Source organism: Molossus molossus, unplaced genomic scaffold (genome assembly GCF_014108415.1).
Source record: "Molossus molossus isolate mMolMol1 unplaced genomic scaffold, mMolMol1.p scaffold_m16_p_3, whole genome shotgun sequence".
Lineage (NCBI taxonomy): Eukaryota > Metazoa > Chordata > Mammalia > Chiroptera > Molossidae > Molossus > Molossus molossus.
The window spans coordinates 66,333,202-66,355,930 of record NW_023425366.1 but is presented as its reverse complement, the minus strand read 5'-3'; the positions used below and the strand labels follow the sequence as shown (position 1 = coordinate 66,355,930).

General features: G+C 33.6%; 1 protein-coding gene across 3 annotated transcripts in view; it reads right to left on the bottom strand.

Moving 5' to 3' along the window:
* Positions 1 to 22,729, bottom strand: part of SLF1 (SMC5-SMC6 complex localization factor 1) — a 62,917-nt gene that overhangs the window by 12,175 nt on the left and 28,013 nt on the right. For all 3 annotated transcript variants that reach the window (XM_036279229.1, XM_036279228.1, XM_036279230.1), the window contains 8 exons: positions 21,834 to 21,980; positions 20,805 to 20,927; positions 19,646 to 19,699; positions 18,235 to 18,393; positions 17,243 to 17,406; positions 15,042 to 15,173; positions 14,288 to 14,453; positions 6,776 to 6,923 (listed from right to left, as the gene is read on the bottom strand). In XM_036279229.1, coding sequence (XP_036135122.1) covers positions 6,776 to 6,923; positions 14,288 to 14,453; positions 15,042 to 15,173; positions 17,243 to 17,406; positions 18,235 to 18,393; positions 19,646 to 19,699; positions 20,805 to 20,927; positions 21,834 to 21,980 — 1,093 coding nt within the window. The remainder of the gene's footprint in view (positions 1 to 6,775; positions 6,924 to 14,287; positions 14,454 to 15,041; positions 15,174 to 17,242; positions 17,407 to 18,234; positions 18,394 to 19,645; positions 19,700 to 20,804; positions 20,928 to 21,833; positions 21,981 to 22,729) is intronic.

Here is a 22,729-nt window from a genome sequence, read left to right as displayed (position 1 = left end):
ACACCAGTCTCCCCAGCCTGGAGCACCAGGGCCTGGAGGAGAAATCCCCAAAACATCTGGCTGTAAAAATCAATAGGACTCCATCCAGGTGAGATGGAGGGCTGCTGTAAACCCAAGCTTCTTACATAGGCCAAAGAGACTCACTTGTACACAAACACTTGTCTTAAGTTCCAGCAAAGGTATACATAATAGCTTGAAAAGCATCAGGGACATATGGGGAGGAACTGAGTGTCTGACTCCAGGGCAATGGCTAGAGGGGCAGCTCTCCCCAGGACAGAACTGCTGCCAGGCATCACTGTTCCTTTGTTAAGCTCTCCCCCACCCAGCCTGCAGGCGCAGGAAGGGGGACAAATCTGAGTCTCTATTACTCAGCTAATATGGCTCACCCTACCTTGGTGATTCCCAGATCCCACCACACCAATGCACAAACAGGCTGGAACCTCTTTCAGTGGCTGTTCCTCACAAGTGGCCAACTTGGTATGTGCTTAGGAGTTTCCTAAAATCTCTCAAAGGTCCACAAACCCCAAACAAGCAGTGCCCAGCCTTGGCATACCCTATACCACTTGCTAAGCAGCCCAAGCCAAGCACTAGGGCAGTCAGCCTTGGTTCCCAGGATAGCATCTCGCCCAGGTACCTCCAAGCCCAGCACAGGCAGCTACCAACTGCAGATCACTCTGTAGCTCCTACCAGGTGGCCCCTGGCCAGGCACAGGCAGTGGCTGACTTGGCCTGCACAGCAGTCCCTTCAAAGAAGCTACAGAAACAACACCTGGTAGGTGGCCTCAGACCACAATAGAGAACCACCCAATCAGATCCACAAACCACACAAACAAAGGGTGAACTCTCCAGACACCAGAACTCTGCTAAAACAAATCCTGCTCTGTGGGACAAGTTCACCCATAACAGCGTGTCCACTATAGTCATGGCCAGTCTTCACAGTCAGCATGAGGTTCAACACCACCCACTGATGTGACAACAGAAATCAAGGTTCAACAATAAAAGGAGGGCACACACAACCCACAGAAGGGATGCCCCTGAAGAACCCAGTTCAGGTGATCAGGATAATTATGGCACTGGGACTCACAGGACACCTACTACATAAGGATACATTACCAGGACTGGGAGGGGTAGCAGATCCACCTAACATGTAGAAACAAACACAGGGTGGAAGACAAAATGAGAAGACAACCTTCTGAATGAGTGAAGATATATGCCAATAATACATCTGATAAGGAGTTAATATCCAAAATATAGTAAAAACTCATATAACTTAACACCAACACAAACAAAACAAAACAAAAAAATTCCCAAACAATAAAAAAAAAAAAGTGGGTAGAGGATCTGAATAGACATTTCTCCAAAGAGGACAACAGACCTCTAAAATGATGCTTAAGGTCACTAATCACCAGAGAAGTGCAAATCAAAACCACAATGAGATATTATCTCAGCTGTCAGAATGGCTATGGTCAATAAATCAATAAGTGTTGAAAAGGATGTGGAAAAAGGGGAATCCTCACGCACTGTTGGTAGGATTGCAAATCAGTGTTACCAGTATGGAAAACAGTATGAAGGTATCTCAAAAATTAAAATAAAACTACCATGTGACCCAGAAATCCCACTTCTGGGTATTTATCTGAGAAAATCCAAAACACTATTTGAAAAGATATATGCATCCCTATGTTCACTGCAGCATTATTTATAATACTGAATATATGGAAGCAACCCAAGTGTCCATCGATAGAAGACTGGATAAAGATGTGGTACAGCCCTGTCTGGTGTGGCTCAGTTGGTTGAGCATCATGCCATGCACCAAAAAGTCACAGTTTCAATTCCTAGTCAGGGTACATACCCAGGTTGAGGGTTTGATCCCTGATCTGGGTGCATACAGAAAAAAAAGAAGAAGTGGCACATATATGCAATAGAATATTACTCAGCTGTTAAAAAAAAAAATAAAATCTTGCCCTGGCCCATTTGGCTCAGTTGGAGCATTGGCCCATAGATCAATGATTTTCGGGTTTGATTCCGGTCAAGGGCACGTACCTGGGTTGCGGTTCATCCCTGGCCCTGATTGGGTCATGGGGAGGCAACCGGTCAATGTGTCTCTCTCACATCGATGTTTCTGTTTCTGTTTCTCTCTCTCTCTCTCTCTCTCTCTCTCTCTCTCTCTCTCTCCCTCCCTCCCTCCACCCTCCCCCTCTATCTGATGATAAATAGAAAAATATCCTTGGGTGAGGATTAAAAAAAAAAAATCTTGCCATTTGCAATATGGATGGATCTAGAGAGTATTATGCTAAGTGAAATAAGTCACAAAGAGAAAAGACAAAAACTATGATTTAATTTATATGTGGAATAAAAAACAAAATAAATGAACAAAACAGAAACAAAGTCATAAATAGAGAGAACAGAATGATGGTCACCAGACGAGAGGGAGTTTGTGGGGCTGGGTACAAATGAGCAGTTATGCCCTGACAGAGTGGCTCAGTCAGTAGAGCACTGTCCCATGTACCAACAGGCTGCAGATTCAATTCCCAGTCAGGGCACATACCAAGGTTGCGGGTTAGATCCCTGGTTAGGGCACATATGGGAAGCAACTAATCGATGTTTCTCTCTCTCCCACCCCTTCCTCCCTAAAATCAATAAAAACATGTCCTCAGGTGAGGATAAAAAAAAAAATTAGCAGTTGCAAAACAGTCATGGGATGTAAAGTATTGCATAAGGAATACAGTCAGTAATACTGCAGTAACTATGTATGGTGTAATGTAGGTACTAATCTTATTAGGGGGATCACTTCATAAGTTATATAAATGTCTAACCACTATGCTATATGCCTGAAACTAATACAACACTGAATGTCAACTATAATTGAAAGAGAAGTCTTTAAAATTAAAAAACAAAAAAACCACTAGTTTTTTCAATAGAATTATGATACAAGCCACATAATTAAAAATAATTGGACAGAATGATAAACATAATATAAATATACACGTATACTACATTTGAAGAAAACGCAATAGAGTGAAGCCGCAAAAGTCGAAGCGTGAAGTGGCGAAGGACGACTGTATAGTAAATCAGGCATCCCACTTCGCAGAAATTCATTTATTGTAGTAGAGTCTGGAGCTGATTAACTGTGATAAACGAGGGTCGACTGTAGAGTATAAAACTTGACCACTCCACTCAGGGGCTGATTTCCTTTAGGCTGTCAGGTACCCCCAATGATAGTCCTGTCCTGCTCAGATGCCTTCCCCAAGGATTCAGGCTCTCATGTCCTGTGTCCTTGACTGTTTCTTTTTCATTTAGGGGCTGGATTATGTCTGAAGTGTGAAGGAACAATGTACTAAACAGGGGGTGGGGGATCCCCAAGGAACATTTGGAATATTTGGTTGTCACAACTGGGGAAGTGCTATTGGCTTCTAGTGGGCAAAGGCCAGGGGTGTCACTAAACATCCTACAATACACAGTTCACAGGTCAGAACACCCCCTCCCCTCAAACAAAGAATTATCAGGCCTAAAACTTAAACAGTGCCCAGGCTAAGAAAGAAACTGCCTTGACTAAAGAGACCTGAGGTTCTTGCCTTGTGGCAGACTGCCATATGGGCAAACAGCTCCAGTCTGATGTCAAGTAGAGCCCACATGCCCCCATACAGACATGATTGCTGAATTCAAATAACCCTTTCCAAAATGGCCTCAACAGAAGTAGTTTGCAAGAATTGAAAATGAAAAAGAAATTATTTACAACCTTTTATTACAACAGACTGTTCACAACCTTCGAGACTGTTACTGTGAAAGCAGTAAACTGAAGAATCATCTTTTGAACATTAAATCTCTAGTCATGTACATTAAAAAAAAAAAAAGAAGCATATCTGCCCTGGCCAGTGTAGCTGAAAAATAATGCAAATATATTTATTTATTTTTTTACAAAGAGAGTATTCTCAGAGAAAAAGAAGTGGTTCTTCATTAAGATATTGACTATTGACAAAAAGGACATTATTGGAACATCTTGTGTATTATTCTACTAACTCTAAAATAAACACTTTAATTTTGCATGTTAGCATTAGAAAAGCTATTGCTATCTTAGGGTAAACTGCTCACTTGATTTTTCTCTTGACAAAAGTTAAAAATCAAAATGTAGTAACAACAAAAATTTAGAAAGATATTAATTTGAACTATTTTGAGAAATATGTTACATTTTTAAAAACTGCCTATCAGGAGCCTAAATTGGAGCCTAACAAACTGTGTGTGTGTTTTGAGAAGGGTAAGGAAAGGCTTACACATACTTTTCAAACAGGGAATATAGTTTAAATCTCATCTAGAGTTTTAATTAGTGATCAAACAGATCCTGAAGAGCAAAATAATCACTCAGTTGGTTGACAGGATTTTAATGGCAATGTTAAAGTATAATTTTAGCTTAAGTCAGTTACAGGCTCAAACTTGTTGGGTTTAAATTTGTCATGTGAAAACTGAGAATAATAGTGGTTAACATCACCTTGCTTTACAGTGAAGAGAAATCTCAGAATATGAGTAAAGAAAGCACTAAAGCTGATACACCCTGTTAATAGCAGAACTCTGTTAATGCAAGGCTCATAATTTCATACTTTTTTTCCCTAAAGGAAATCAATACATACTGGAAACAACACATACAACTACACTGATAGTTTCTAAAGTCACTGCTAATCCTGTCCTAAACTGCCAAAATAAAATGGGATTCCATTATAGAATGAAAACAGAATCTTCTTAACTGAATGTTTAGTTATCATGCTGGCAAATAATGCCAGAATTCTGCTGTATCTAAAATGTGGGAGGGAAAAAGAAAAACTACCTAGTAGGAACGGTGGGAAAAAAATAAGAAAGGGTTCTGAAGGAAGATTGAATTTGAGCTAAGAAATGTTAAAAAGTCATGCAACAAAGGACAGCTACTCCACAAAAGGAACAGTAATCACCCCTCAGCTCAAAGAAAAAGAAAGAGAAAAAAAGGAGATAAAGTGCTTTAGATAAAAATCTTCTAACCTCAGTAGTGTAAGAAGAGACCTCACTTTGCAGAGGGCAGCATTGAATAAATCCTGAACCCAGTTATAACCTGGATTCTTACTTTAGATTCCCTTTACAAAGAATTAAAGTGATTGACAGCATATTCAAGAACTTTTTCTTTTATTTTTTTTTTAAGAACTTTTTCTTTTATATAAAACCAGGAGACACTAAAACACATGTAACAAAACAATATTTACTTGGCTGCTTAAAATATGTTTAAGTTTACAAAAATCATCTTTTATATTTGAGGGCCACAGAAAACTCACTTGGTTTAAAATATGTTTATTTTAGGAATTTAGGATTACAAAAGTAAAGACAGAGAGAAAGAAAGGTTTCATAGTTTCCTACACTGGCTTTGAAGTTGAGGAATATACAATAAGGTCTTATGGAAGCCTCCCTAACTCTGAAGACCAAAAAGAGTTAGGGAGAACCTTTCATAAGGTGAGCACGTGAAAATGAGTTTTGTCATCACATTGCTTAAATAATATTCCTCCCCCCATTTATTTGAGAGAAAACTTTAGATAAGGGAAAGAAAAGAAAGATAAAGAAATTTATATATATATATATATAAATTTTATTACATCTATTTGCTTCATCCATGCTCATGTGTTAGATTACCAGACTCAATGGAAAAAAATAGTAGCAGCTTTTTATATTATAATAAGAAAAATTATATAGCAACAGGTATATAGGAAAAATGTTATAACTAGTGATATTACCCAAGTTACTTAAAAATATAGTAAGTATTCTGATTCAATGTATTTCATTTTTTTTTTTTTTTATCCTCACCCGAGGATATTTTTCCATTTTTTGTTCAGGTAGAGTGGGAGGGAGAGAGAGGAACAGAGAGAGAGAGAAACATCGACGTGAAAGGAACACATCGAGTGGCTGCCACCCACACAACCGACCAGGGCCGGGGACAAACTGCAACCGAGGTACGTGCCCTTAGCGGGAACCGAACCCGGGTCTCTCAGGACCACAGGCCGACGCTCTAACCGCTGAGCCAAACCGGCCAGGGCCAATGTATTTCATTTTTAATACTGTTACGAATTCATTCAAGAAGATACGTAGGAACTGTTCATATGGCGCAGATAAGATTAGAGACACACTTCTCCTCAACTTAATTAGAAGTATTAAAGATAATGAAGAGTTCTTACCATCTGAGATTCAGAAACAGTACACATAAATGGGTATTCTATTTCTCTAATAAAATTAGAATAAACTGATTTTAAATTTGTCTGATTAAATGTCTGCTAGCACAAGATTGTTTAATTTTAATTTTTAGTTGTAGAATTAAAGAAAACATTAGGAACATTATATATAATAATTTACTTCCAGGTACTATTTTCTATGCTATAATCTAATTTAAATTTTCATACAATCATCAAAATATTTAAAAATAATAAATGATGTATGTGTGTGGGAGGCTCATGTAACATTTGGAGGAAAATAATAAAATTACATACATAGTATGAGCTCAACTATGTAGAAATGCTTAGAAATACTAGAAAGAAATATATTAAAAGCTTAACAGTGGTTATCTGTGTGGGAGCATTCATTATGGGTAATTTTTACCTTCCTCTTTATATTGTCAATATATGTGTATGTGTGTGTGTGTGTGTGTGTGTGTGTGTAAATACGTCAAGGAAAGCTTCGCATGAACATATGCTGAAGATTACAGACTGCCTAAAGAAAACTCAAAACTAATTTCCACAATGGGTCTAAGACAAACAAAACATAGACACACTTACCATCACACAAAAGGGAAACATAACTTCCTAAGTCATCAGACATGTGCCGCATCACATTTCTACCCATTTTGAGACCAAGGAAGATCCAATAATCTATTGCTGCTCCAAGAATTCCAGTCAACAAGTAAGCTAGTTCATGTTTAAAGACCTAACATTAAGAAGAAAAAAATATTATTAAAATATATGAATTCTATCAGTATTTATTTTGAACTACTTATATTTTAACTATTTAAAAAACACAGAGTATGATAAGAATATAAAGTATTCTTAAGAATCCTAGCAAACTAACTCCCTCTCTCAATTCTCTCCCTTTACTTCCTTCCCTCTACCATCCTTTCCTATCTATATCTCCATGTATCGCTATATGACAAACAGTTAATTAAACAAATAAACAGGATTTATATATAGATAGCTTATAACAAACTTTTTAGATGACTTCATCCAATGGTGTCAAATATTTATCGGTCAGGCAATAAATCGATTAAAACAGTGAGAAAGTAACTGGCTTCAGTGGATTTCTGTTAGCAGGAGTAGATGACTATAAAATGACTATTAGAAAAATAGAGGGAAGTGATTGAGCAAAAAGAAAAAACTAATGGACACAGACAAAAGTGTGGTGATAGTGGGGGGTATAGGGGTCGGTAGAGGTGCAAGAGGGTATTGGGGGATAAATGGTGATAAAAAACAAACTAAAGAAGAAAAATAAAATTAAAAAAATTATATATATATGTATATATGTGTATATATATATATATATATATATATATAGAGAGAGAGAGAGAGAGAGAGAGAGAGGTTGATTGATTAGGACCTGGCCAAATTTGTTAAGTGGTTGAAGTTGAAGCATCATCCCAATAAGTCAAGGTTGAGGGATCGATCCCTGGTCAGGGCACATACAAGAATCAACCAATGAATGCATCAATAAATGGAACAACAAATCAATGTTCTCTCTCTCCATTCCTTCCTTCCTCTTTCTATGAAATCAGTTAAAAAATTAGCCATCCCTACTGTTTATACCTAAAATTAACCTTTACATTTCTCCAGAAAAGGACTTGAAAAATACAATATATAAAAAAGCTTTAGCAATTAAGATTAGTCTTTGTTGTAAAGAAATTAATTCAAATTTTAATTAAATTATATCAAATATCACTACCTTAGAGATATAAAGATCACAGTTCCGATAGTATGCATACTGTTTATATTATTACTTCTATAATAAACATTATTACATTCTTATAGCAAGGCATGCAAAACTTACTTATAATACGTGTGCTTTACCCTAGTATTTAAAAATCTTTCCAATACATAAAAGGTAAAAATGAAGAGGTATAGAAATAATATTTTTAAACACCTTTGATTGAATATACTCTTCCCAATGACATTAAAACTATGTCATTGAAATTCTTGTATTTTTTGTATTTGTTGTCTAGACATGAAGAAAAATCACTGAGTTAACAGTAGGGTATAAGGCATGTGAAAAGGTTTTAATAAATATTATGGTATCCAAATACATTATAACTGCTAAGTTCTGCCATCATACCATGCCTAATAAGGGATTAGTGACAGAAATTTCTAGCACTTTGAACCCTCAGTGACTACTGGATTTATTTCCTTTGACCTTAGCAGAAAAGATTCTGACAGGTATATTCCTATTGTATTTCATTAGAGTATCATTCATTATCATAGAAGCTATTAAATGATTTCAAAACTGAAGTTCTCTTTCTGGTTTGTTGTGCAAACAAGAGCAAATGCTCAAGCAGCACATACATCAGGCATGCCGAACAGTGTTCACTGAGGGAAAGTCCACAGAGTCAGGATCCTTAGCAGGTGTGCAATCCCCTGTTGCCCTATCACACTGGGGAAAGCACACTGTATTCTATCAGGGCTAGACATTAAAATCTGGGAGAAAGACTCTGAAGAATGAGGCCAAAAGGATTTTAAGCTTTATGATTAGGGAAGCACTGCTCTTCCTCTGATATTTGCAAGGGCCACAATATAGAACCTCGACTACTACCTTATCTTGCCAGCCCAGGATTCATGAGTGGGTGTCAGCCCCATCTCTTCTCCTGCCTTAAAAGAGGGCTGGATTTAAGCTTTTGCAGTTATAGCTGTGTGACTTGGGAAGCAAGCAGCAGGACTGGCTCTAGCAGGCTGGAAAAGTGCCAGTGTCTCCCTTGTGCCCGGGGAGAGTCCAAACCTCGCAATTGTCCAGAACTGACTCCTTAAGCACTGGGTCTTAGCCAGATTTCAAAAACTTTGCAGGAAGCCAACTTCATTCCTTGTAAAGCCAATGTGTGCATGATCACTCTGAGCAAGTTTTACTTCTCATGGTTCAAGTTATCAAGAGAACATAAAAGAGGAGAGTGAAAAATCTACATTTAAACAAGCAAATTGATAGTGTCAAGATCCATGCCACAGAACATTCCTTCCAATATAACGTGTATCTGAATATCGGCAATGACACTACCCAGGAAGGAAGAGACTGGTAGATTTTAATTTCTCAAAGTAATCCCCAGCTCAGGTGAATAATAAATCAGGATCATTTCAGATCCCTGGTCATAGGCCTCTAAATAGAGAAAAGTGAGGTTAGACCACAGAGCTAATAAGCCTCATATAAAACCACAATCCAGCACTCCCATCAATTAAAAATAATATAAAATCAACCAGTTGGGACTTTTCCACTTTCCTTACACAAATTTATGTACACATGTACCTAATACCACAAAGACATATCGATATTGCTTAATATTCAGTTTTCCTTGGTATTACCATTATTAAACAGTTAGAAATAGGTAGGCCTTGTGGTACTTGCAAGAAATAACTGAAGTTCCTTTACCATGATTAACAAAGATCTTGCCAAAGTTATTCTTATACGTGTGCCATTAGCTAACATACATAACACATAGCACACATCCATAATAGATAATTTTATATAAAAAGACACTATCAAATCCAGATTCTTGGATCCTTTTATACTATATTTTTAACTATGGCACTCAATATAAACAGAAGGCCAAGACATTCTACTATGGATTGTAGTCAATGCAACTTTAACAGGGTATAAACAATGTTATTATTTCTAGTGCGGTGGATATATATATGCTCCATAAGTAGATTAGTGAGAAAAATGGCAAATAAACCACCAAAGAGATAAGTGTCATGAAATTCTGAAATGTTTGCTAAAACTGAAAGAATAGAACATGAATACCTAAGAATTAACCAAAAAATGAAAGACAACACGATTTGCATACATGACATATATTTACCTCAGAACCCCTCCATCAATATGTTAAAGTTTATTCAGACAGTCTATCAATACAGTTCTGTTATCAGCCATTACAAATAATCTCCAGTTTAGAAACTTGGCAATCTTCCAAAAATTGACTAGCATATAGTATAAAACAAACTAGAATCTTGGCTCCCTGACTCCCAGGTAGGGCTTTCTACAATATTCCACTGCAATTGAATATCCCACTGTTCCTCTAGTACCTCTGTCAGAAAGATGTAAACATAATGCACACATTGTGTCTCTTTCTGTTTTAAACACTTGTATTTGAAGGAAACCAGAGAACATATGCTGTAGTAGACATGGGATCCAGTAAAACTTTGCCCTAACAGGCTGTGACATATTGAATAAGTTACTTAAACTCTTTAGCCTTAAGTTCCTTATCTTTAAATACAAACTAGGTTCCATTTCTACCTCTAATCTTAGAAATATCATGAAATAGAACTTAAGGACATCACAAAGAAACAGGACTAACCATCAAGCTTAGTAAAATTTGTACCTCTTCAATAATCTTGATACAGCCCACTTCTGCTCTTTGCCAAGGAAAGCCCAAAGCTTTCTCAGATTAATGACAATGAAATTCACTGCCATGGTGTCACTCTGTAATATGTGATGATTGACATCATGACAAAACAATATTAGCATAAACTGAGGACTTCTGTTTAGCTAATGACTTAAATTGAATGCTTCAACTCAGCAAATCAAGAAACAAATGCTTTACAGCACAGAAAATGATGTCTGTGAACATGCATGGAATTCTTGAAATTGGAAATTGCCAAAAAGATTTAATTAAGTACAGAGAATGAATCTAACAGATAAGGTAACATAATAAAAACACAGTTTATATGAACTTAGGCAATGAAAATGATAAATAAAATATTAATTTGCAAAGCTTAAAACCAGTTCTCATGTTACAACTGATGCTACAATTTACTACAGATTGCTTTACAAATATGTTGACTTTATAAATTTGAACAAAAATCTTCAAGTTAAATATGTATAAATATGTTACTATTTACTTCAATATTTCCTGAGTAAATTCTTATCTGTGATAGTCCTTTGGTGATTTAGTAAATTGTGAAAATGTTGGTTTTATTATTGTTTTTGTCATAAATGAGCCATTTCATTTATACAATCAAATGGATAAAAAAGAAATGTCAAAATGAGGAAATATTTTCTATCCTTAATGATTCTGTTGTCTAAAAAGTACATACAAAGGCAGATGGTCATTAATAATGTTTTTAGTTTTAGTTTATAAGTACTGTCCTCATCTGGCAATGAAGTGTAGATAGTTCTATTCTGTTGACTATTTTAAATTTATACACATTTGTATAATCATATTTCTTTTTAAATCAGATACATGTATAAGAAAATGGCTACTCAGCTGGTTGGTGCTATATAACAGGATTACTTGATCACAAAGTGTAGCTGCACATAGAAGTAATTTTTCTTTTTGAATATTAATAAAAAAAATTAGGGCCATTAAAATATTTTTCCTCTTTTAAGCATGCCTCAGACATCCCCTAAATAGAATATTTAAAAGCCAGTAAGGGCTTCTGTTTCTGATAACGGAGGTCTAGATAATTCAGATAAACCCTATTATAGAAGATACCTAAAAATGTTGAATAAAATATGTAAAACATCTTCTGGAAAGTTATGTGGAACTGCTAAGCCAAGATCTGGGAGAAGGTAAAAGCCAAGTGAAGCTTTGCCCTAAGAACATTTTGCTAACCCCAGAAAGAGAGCTGAGAAACCGAAGTGTGATTTTTGGAGCCTAGGAAAAAGAAGTATAAAAGTCATAGCTAAAGACCTAACACCTCCTCAGAGTAAGAGTGAATTAGAAGCAAAAAAAAAAAATGTAGTTGTAGCCCTGTACTTCACCTGGACTATCCAGAAACCCTCCAACCTAGATATTGTATTACGGCAGTCCTGAAGTTGGTAATACACATAGGCACCTAGCAGAAGCAAATAGAAATTCTCTTTGGAGGAAGATATTCTATGTCTTTGCCACCGATTTTTCTATAATTTTTGAAAGCAATTTACGGCACATAGTAAACAATAATTAGCTTGAAGGGGAATAGAAAGGATATAAGAGAAGCAAACAATAGAAACAGGTCCACAAAGACTACAAATATAGAATAATCAGACATAGACTATAAAATAACCATTATTGCCATGTTCAAGGGAAAAAAAAAAAAAAACCCTGAAAGTTTTGTAGGGAACAAGAAGCCATAAAAACATATCACAGTAATTTGGGAGTAAAAATGTCTAAAATTGGAAAAAATACAAAAATTCAAAGTACAATTATGGTTAACAACATATTAGACACAGCTAAAAAGAGAACAGTGAACCAAAAATTGGATGAAAAGGCATTATCCAGAATGTTCCAAATATAGTCAAAAATTAAAAATATAAATAAGAGTAAAAAACACAAGTTATAGAGGAGATGAAATATTAGTTTTATTGGAACTTAAAAATTAGAGAAAAAGTGGATCAGAGGGATTATTAGAATAGAAACAATGTAAGAGTTTTCCTTACTTTTAAGATGGAATATACTTTATGGCATTTGACATCAGAGCTCCTCACCTTAACTACTACACTTACTGTTCCTGAAAAAAATATTACCTAGTTGGAATAATGATAATTATCAGTCACGAATAATAACATGGCACCACTATATATAAAGCAGAAACTGCTACAAAAAAAAATTTAAAAATCCACAAAGTAGACTCAGAAGAGTTAATTAAAACAATTATCAAGCTTGAGCTAACAGGTGATAGAGAACACTATAAGACAACAGAGAACATTTTGGCCCCTAATCTTTTAGGGGTCAAAAAGAAAAGTTTAGTTAATTTCAGAAAGCAGAAATCATATAGGGCTCATTTTTTAACCAAAATTCACTATTAGAAATTAACAACAAAAGCATAGACAAACAAAATCCATTAACAGTAAGAAAACCCATCCATTTAGAAGTTGTAAAACACTTTTAAAATATTTCTTGGATCAAAGGGGAATTCATTATTGAAAATAAAAAATACTTTGAAAAAAAAAAAAAAAAGTAGCCTTAAGTATCAAAACCTATGGGATGGGTTTCAAGGTATATTCAAAAGGCAACGTATATTGTGTATTAGAAATAAAGAGAAAAAAAAAAGATCCAAACTTTCAAGTAGAAGAGACAGTAAAAGAATAATAAAAAAAGAAAAAGCCCAGCTAGTGTGGCTCAGTGGAGTGAGTATCATCCCATGGACTGAGGTCCAGTTCAATTCCTGGTCAGAGCACATGCCCTGGTTGTGGCCCAATCCCCAGTAGGGGGTGACCAAGAGGTGACCAAGGGATGTTTCTCACATCGATGTTTCTATCTCTCTCCCTTCCTCTCTCTCTAAAAAAAATCAAAACATTTTATCCCCAGAAAGGGGGGAGGGGGAGATAAACCACAGAACTTATATGCATGTGTGCATGAACAACAGACATGGACAACAAAGCTGGGGAGAGGGCGGAGAGGGAGAGGGAAGGGGGAATCAGTGGGGTAAAAAGGAGAAACATCTGTAACAAAAATAAATAAATTAAATTAAAAAAAAATCAAAACATTTTAAACAAATATGAGCAGAAATTAATGATATAACATACAAAATGTAGATAATAAAGACCCAAAGGCAGATCATTTTGAAAAGGAGAAAAGGTAATTAATATTTATAATGCACCCAAATTATGGCACAGTATGTTGCTATGCACTTTACATATTTTACTGTATTTAACTTTCCCAACTACCCTTCAGATGGATAATACACTAAAAGCACACTCTATTTTAAATTTCGAATGACAGGCAAAATCTGCCTATAAAAGAATAGTTCAGGAAAAACTCGACATCCAGAAAGGTAGTTTTAAAAACAAGTAGAAATTTTTATTAGCACACAAAAAAAATTATATAAAATCACAGGTTCCTTAAGAATAGAAATGTACAAAAGCAACTTAACTATAGATTTCTTATCATTGAAGATCAAATAACTGTCCCTAGTTCCTATATCCAATTTGAGTTGACAAAGAAACAAGTCTTCAAAAACCTTTTCCCTTAAAACTAGACAAACTAAATAGAAATCATTGATATGTTTGGGTTCATTTTAATTTTTTTCAAGTAATTCAAAGAATAAAGAGAAGAAAAAGATGCATCATTCAAAGATGTACTTTTTTCATAAACAATTATTCTTTTGTAAGTTAATCATACTTACATCATTAGACTTGTATTTCTCTTTGTAAGAATATATAGTCCACTCTAAAAGCATATTTACTGGTTTGGTCAAAAGACCAGAGGTTTCAATTCCTGACCAGAAGATTTCAAGGAGAAATGCCTTTCCTGTTATTTTCAGACTCTGAGAATCTGACCAGTCACACAACCTAATGAAAATATGAACAAAAATGTGTATCTTTATGGCCAATTTGATCACTATAGTTATTAGATACAATATCTTGTCAGTAAACAAACAAACAAAAAAATGCTAGTAATTTCTGAATAAAGGTCATAATACATAAAAATTATAATATATAATTTTAATAAAGGACAATATAAAATATGGCCTGAGTTCAACATAGCCACCAAGTACACCTAGTAATCTAAGTTTTAGAGCATAAACGAAACTTAAGAATATTACAGATTCAGCATTAAAACCTAGTATAGCTTTTTACTTAAGCATTCAATTACTAAAAAATTATAAAATATGTAAATTGTGAAAAGTAAAAACACTCCACCCTCTCCAAATGTATAAGCTAGTGAAAAATAAGAATGTGAACTAAGGACACATAAAAAGAGTATATAAACCTGTACTACCACTCAAGGACTATGTCTAGAAACATGTTTTAAAAATAAATCTACTTCAAACTAGAAAACTAGGTGATCTAAAAAAAAAAAAGTATATAAATGATTAGAAAAATGGTACGTAAAACAATATAAATATAAAAAAATGTGGGGTTGTGATTAAAACTTACTTTTGACTCAGATGGCGTACTTCACTTTCAATTAAATTAAAGAAAAATTTGAGCAGTGTCAGGTAAAGCACCTTAGAGCCAGTAATATTTTCCGAAATTTGATGACAGAAACTTTCATTGAAAAGGCAAGACCTGAAAAACATGAACCCAACAAAAATACAAGCTATTTATTGAGTAATTTGTGGACATAATATTTTTCAGGGTATTACTGGAATGTTAATAACATTTGCTTCAACAAAATATAAAGCAAATTTAATAAAATTTTATTAATATTTTCTTCCTTTAAAAAATTAAACCATGTCAAATATCTCATAATACTACATTTTTAATAATACAGATCTAATTTCTCTTTTCCAATGATTGTAATGTTTAACAACCATCTGGTACTCTCCCTTTATACTCTTTATATCACTGACAAAGAATAAAAAATAATGAATTTCATTAAATCCTTTTTATTCAGATTACCAGCTATACTCTTAACTTACAATATTCTCCATAACCATTCTCTTATTCAAGATAATTTTCTTATTCATTATTTAGTAAAATGAAGGTCATTTTAGGGCCATTTTTTAGAGTTCTAAAAATTCAGCATTTATTTTCTTTCTATCTATCCCCTATAGTAGTCCTGCCCAACAGAATGTTCCATGATGATGGATATGTGCTACTGAAAAATGTAGCTGAGCAATGGAGGACTTAAATTTTTAATTATCTAATCTTAATTAAATTTAAATAGTTACATGTGATAATGGTTACTGGGCTGGACAGCAGAGTTCTACAGTATTTTTTAAAAGAGAATATAATATCACTCAGAACTACAGGTCTGAGAGAGAGTCTAGGCAGCAATATTCATTACAAAATTTTCCAACTTTACTGTCAATTATATTAATTATATATTTCTAACTTTCTACTTCTGTCTCTACCTTCCCCAACTTCTTTTTGAATACCACATTCTCAGGTTAGCAAGATCCTTAATAGCTCTGTTCTAGAAGATCCTCCATGCTCATATTCAGTTATTCAGTTTATCTGAAAACTGCCAGAGATGAATATTATAGTATCTTTTCTTTTCTTTTTTGAAATGCATATTATAAAATATTTGAAATACATTAAAAAGTAGATTAATATCAACCAGCAATAGTTTACATAAGAAGTAATTATGACTTTTAAAATAAAGGCAGTGACAGTGTAGGAAGAAACAGATTTGGAAATCAGGAAGATTTGGAAAAATGTCAGCCACATAAACCATATATCCTCACATCCTATACCTATGCTGGGCTAGTGCTGTTGTATTAGAATTGTGTTTACATTCCAGTCACCTTCAAAAGTGCAGGAACAGTTTTTTATATTTATCTTCTTATCCCTGAAATGTAGCACAGTGCCTGGTTCCCAGTAAGTATTCAACAAACATTTGTTGAAAGAATGAATGAATGCATGCTAGCCAGCAGTTTCGCTTGCTTAAAATATATCACAACAAAGATGGTAGGTGAATCTTTATGATCTCAAATTGATAACCAAATGTCTAGTCTTTGCCTGGCTAGTCAAGTATTCTTTGTCTCAATACTATGGACCCCTTAAAACTGAACACTTGGATAAAAAGAAAGTACTTCCCAACTAAAGGAAGGCTATCAGGAACAGAGAGGTATCAGAAAAGGGAAAAATGATTAATTCTATTGGGAAGAAAGGAGAAATAGGAAGGATTTATGGAGACAATAACATTTGGAAGACAAAAGAAGCATCTGACACATAAGAGATGACATATTTAGTCAACAAACAGTAAGTTCAGTTTCAAAATTCAAATTTCTAGCTGAAAAAAACAAACACTAAATGTTATATATAGTTAAAAATGTTTATATTTTTGATGACCAAAGTTTGATGATGACATTCATATTCAAAAATAATTTTTTAAATTAATTTTTAAAACAATATGCAAACTTAACGTTTTGTTAAAAAAATAAGACCAAATAATGATTTGGCTTTCCTGTGAATCCATTTCATGCATTGAATAAATATTTATTTTTTAAATAAACTGACTGACAAACATGACCAACTTAGACATGGCCTTTTTATGAGTTTTACAATAAATACCACTCATTCTATATTCATGCACACATTAAATTTTGAAAGACATGTACTTCTTTCATGAATATCTAAAAAACATAACAACTACTAAAGCAAATTAAATCCTGGTATTTGAAATTCTTTACCTGATAAGCACTTCTATTAGAGACCATGCTCCTTTCATACAAGTTGGACACTGAAACAATTCTAAGTAATATCTTGACATGGCTGGGGACTTCCAAGGAGGATGTAGGTGAAGAAGAGCTGACAATATATGAAAGTATCGACCAGAAAACGTATCTAGGTTATCCTATTATTTAAAAATAAACAAACAAATAAAACACTATAGCCAAAAGTATATTTTCACCAGCTAATTCAGTCTAAAACTATAATAACCCTGACCTAATTTTCTTGCTAAATAAATGTGTTCGGACAAAAGTTCAGAGAGAAGTATTATATTTAGCTAATTAAATACTACAACAGAGAGGGGCATACTCTAAATATGTATCTAAACATTAGATAATCCTAGCTTTTGGGACTAACTTATATGAAATGTCCATTTCATTTTTAACAGTAACAGTCAGATTATTTCCAAATGTAATTTAAAAGGAACTAAATGTAAGAATTTTTTCATGTAACATTCTTATTATCACCAACATTAGTCTGACATAACTTAAACCTGTTATTTCTTCAAATTGGCACCTTGATGATGAACATGATTTAGAAAGCTACCTTTGAAAAGCTGTTCCTATTAGTTTTCACAGTTTAAAAAGTATGTTGTCTATCTATACTATAAATAAAAATGATTATTATCAATGTATTAAAAGAGTAATTTACCAAATGGCATTCTAGGTCACTGTAGTTTAATTTTCAGGTTGGATACTTGACTGCCATGAAAAAATTCAGATTAATTTTTCTAAGATAAAATTATCTTGGAAATTCTGAAAAAATAATTAGTTAAAAGCAGTCAGAGTAATACCTAGTCAAGAGTTTAAAAACAGAAGAGAAATGGAAATAAATGGGTATTACATTTCCTATTAAAATAAGGGAAGAAGTTTTGAAAAGAGAATGTATGTTGTAAATATACCAGAAATGAAAAGATGTTCATATTTAACACTTTGTGAAAGACTGTTCTTACCTGTAGAATGTTCTCTAGAAGAGCATGAAGAAGGCATACAGGAGGGATATAATGTGCTTGCAAAGAGGAAAGCTCTTCAATTGCTTCTTTAAAAAACTGGCCTTCTATTAGGCTTTCAATTAAATTTAATACACCTCTGGGAAATTCAGGATTTTTAACCTAAGAAAGAAAAGATTCTATGACTTAAAAAAGATAAGGGTAAAATTCTGGAATCAAATCTCGAATTATCAAGGGGCCTTAATTTCCTCATCTGTAAAGTAACAATAAATCCTGACTTTACAACTTCAAAGGATTGTTATGTGGCTCAAAAAGGATGATTTATATAAATGTGTTTTATAACTATAAGGCACTGCAAAAAATGTATTACTGCTTTATTTATTATTCTCTGTTGCCTTAAATAATGAGAAATACTACCTTTAAAGGCAAAACTTTAAAAGGCATTTGCAAAGTCTGGCCAATGATGAGAAAAACTAAGTCAGAGCTACAATTGCACATAATACTTTAGGTGCAAAATAATTTTTTATTTTCAAACCTATAAGCAAACTGTGTCTACTAAGATATACTAAATATATTAAAATTCATCAAGCACCACCCTGGCCAGTTTGGCTCAGTGATTAGAGCGTTGGCCCACAAACCAAAGAGTCTCAGGTTTGATTCTGGTCAAGGGCGTGTACCTTGGTTGCAGTTCGGTCCCCAGCCCTGGTTGGGGTCGTGTGGGTGGCAACCACTCGATGTGTCTCTCTCATATCGAAGTTTCTCTCTCTCTCTCTCTCTCCGTCTCTCCCTTCCACTTATCTGAAAATAAATGCAAAAAAAAAAAAAAACAAAAAACTACTTTGAACTAGTCAAGAATCAAAAATACTCTAAAAGACTACATAGAATAAAATAATCATTTTAAGGTGAACAATTATATAAAAGAGATATACATTTTTAAATATTATATTAAAACTTAGTCTAGAAGTAGTATTTACAAAGCTATAAAATGTGAGAACATTTTACCTTGTTAGGAGCACAAGGTAAGTTTTTAATTCTTATTAGATTTTACCACCATATAAAATTTTTTTTGAAGCTTTGACAGAAAAGTATTTTTAATTTTGGTTTCTAATTAGAAAAACTACATTTAAAATTTAGTAGGGGGCCCTGGTGTCGTCTTGCTATGCCAAGGTTGTGGGTTTGATTCCTGGTCAGGGCAAATACAAGAATCAACCAATGAATGCATAAATATGTGAAACACCAAATCAGTGTTCTCTCTTTTCCCCCCCATTTCCTCTCTCTAAAATCAATACATTAAAATAATAATAATAGGAAGCTTTGTTGTATAGATAACATACTCCTTTACATCAAAAAACTAAAAATAACAAAACACAAAACTTCATTTTTGCCCATCACCACCCTACTCCAAGCCCCTTACCTCCACATTGTATACTGGTTGTTTATCTATCCTAATGCAACTGTATCTGATAGCCTATAAAACAGCAATTATATAATTAAAATTTAACATTTTTTTAGTCAAAAAATACATTTCTGCTAACAAACTTTGGACAAACTCACAAAACAAATTCAGGAAGACATTAATATCAATAATAGATGTGATATTCATGTTTGCTCAGGCTAGAGACATCTATCATTTTAGGGTAATGGTACTCTGACGAGTATGAACATTCTCTATTTTCTCCTTCTAAATTAAAGTAACTTAGAAGGTAGTCATATTTACTTTGAAGACCTCTTAATAATAAGAGACATAAATAGGGAGAATACTTCATATAAAGGTCCATGGAAGAAAAATATGTAGTCATGTTTTCTATATAATCACATGTAAATCTTCCTCTATTGTTTTAAAATACCTATAATTGTATATTTGTTTAAAATATTAAATTAGAACATCTGCCTCAAAGATAAAGAGATAATATCCTGATTATATAAAAAACTAAAAAAATTACCAAATCATAATTTTTCTTGAACCCATTAGACTGCAGAGGCCTCTTAGTACAGTTGACTAAACTGAAATATGGAGAAAGACAGGAGCCTCTAAGGACATTGGATATGAGCACTAATTTATCTGGGATAGAGCATGGTAAAAAGAGGAGGCCTCCATTAAAGAATGTAAGAAAGTTTCAGCTAAAATTTTTCACTGCTACCTAAAGGTCAAGTGAGGCTGCATGAGAGAAGAGAACCCCTGGGAATCAAAGACATAAGAGAGTTTGCATCCAATAGCATCATCTTCTCCATGGATCTCACCCAGCGCTTATGCAAAAGAAAGGAGACAGGATAGGAGACTAAAGAAATCTGCCCTCTTCTAGGTGAAAGCCTGGGCGAATTGCTGTGGGAAAGACAGCAAACCCTGTCATCTGTAATCATGAAGGTATAAACAGAGAATTTAGCATATTTATTAAATGGCCATAACAAATTGTTACTGTAAACAACAAATTAATGAAATAAGAAAATTATTTTAAGACATATTAAACATAATAATGAGCCATTTATCATTATTATTATTATTATCATTATATTTTGGTTACGCTAGAGAAGAACAGGAAACAATATAAAAACTTTAGTGTACCAACTTCTACCTGAGTTCTATATATGTGCTTCCTTAAGGCATTTTTTATTTCAACAATATCCACATCTTTCCTGATATCCTTTGTTTTTGATTCTTTGGCATGATCAGCAAAAACAGAAATCTTCATTTCTTTCTGCATACATAAAAAAATACTTTAGATAATGTACTAAAGAAAGTGTCAACACAAATGATTAATATCACAATGGACAATATAATGCAAGAACACATTCATGCAGTGTTAACCACAGCAAAGGTCCTTACAATCATATTATATGAAATAAAAAGTTTTAAAAGAGCAAACATTTTAATTTGGAAAGTTTTACCTGACATTTACATATGTATTCTCTTATGGTATTTTTATTTCAGGCTGTCCCAAATCTTTCCTAGAACCTCTCTTTTGTTTTTGTTTTTTTGTTGTTGCCATGTTCACATAAAACACAATCCATTATTTATTTACCTTTACCATTCTCTGAAGGTTCTCCCAAATACATGTATACAAACATGCTGTGGTTTAAATTGTAAAATAACGTTATACTCTAAAAAATTAACTCAAGAAGGATCCCGTTTAAAAGACAAGCTATGTTATTAAAATGGTCTGTATTATACTAGAGAAGAGAAAAATAAAAACTAAACTTTAGACCAGAATGTGTTACCCAAACTACATACACATGTAGTCTTAAGGTATTTTCATTTTAAGAATTTTAGCCTCTTTTTTTCAGAACGTTTGTTTCCTTTTCTTTTTTGTTACATTCAGGCAAAACAAAATGTATTTGAATATCCTGATTATTAACTCAAATTTCTTTGTGTAGACATGTAAAAATACTTTCATTGTAAAACAAAGTTAATCTTAACATTAATTACACATATCGTACCAGATTAATTCAAGAAGGTTTTTTTCATAAGATACACATCTTACATTTAACACAGGTTATACTTAACACAGCAAGCAATCATAAAAATCAGACTACATGTGTCTAGATTATATTAGGAAAGCACAAGAAAAAATGAAAATAGTTTAGCTTAGTTTACAATGTTTTACCTGATCTCTGTATGTGTGCTCTCTTAAGGTATTTTTAATTTTGTTATGTTCGACATCCTTCCTATCATCTCTTTCTTTTTCTTTCTTGCCTTTTTTCCTCATAGTATAACTCCTTTGAATGTCTTCATCCTTTTTCTTACTTTCCTTCTACATGTATTTAGAGCATAATTAAACAAATCACAACATGAATATGTTATGAAATCCAAATAAACTTAAGACGAGTCTGACTTATAAAGTATAATACACTTAAATATTAACAGAATTATATACAACAGGAAATCTCGCCCACTGTTGGAGGGAGCATCACATAAGTAACATATTTTGGAAGACAGTTCAGTATTACTGAGTACAGTTGACCATGCACAATCCTTATGCCCAAAATAGGAAATCCACTCCTAGGAATATATCCTAAGCTAGAGAAACTCTTGAACATGTTGCACCAAGAGTTACGTAAGAAAATATTCACACGGTTTATAGAGGAAATAAGTGTTCATAATGGCAAAAACCAACGAATCAATCAGAAACCAACAAGAAATCCAGCAAAACAAACAAAAAAAAAGCGCAAGTCACAGAAGACTAAATACCATGAACTTTAAAAAAGTTTAACATGCAAAGCTAAAGGAATACATTGTTAGAAATATGTATCATTAAGATACTTCCATTGCTGGTAAAACTATAATGAAAAACAAGAAAATAAAACAAATTATAAGACAAAGATTAGCTATGGATACCAGGAAGTAAAGGGGATGCAGTGTGAAAATAACACATACATGAGGTTTTAAAAAACTGGGAATCCTCGATTGCTTAAACTAGCTAGTGAGTACATAGCACTCATTTTATATTATTTTAAAAACTGTACACAAATGCTTTATAAACAAGTTAGTACATAAAATTAA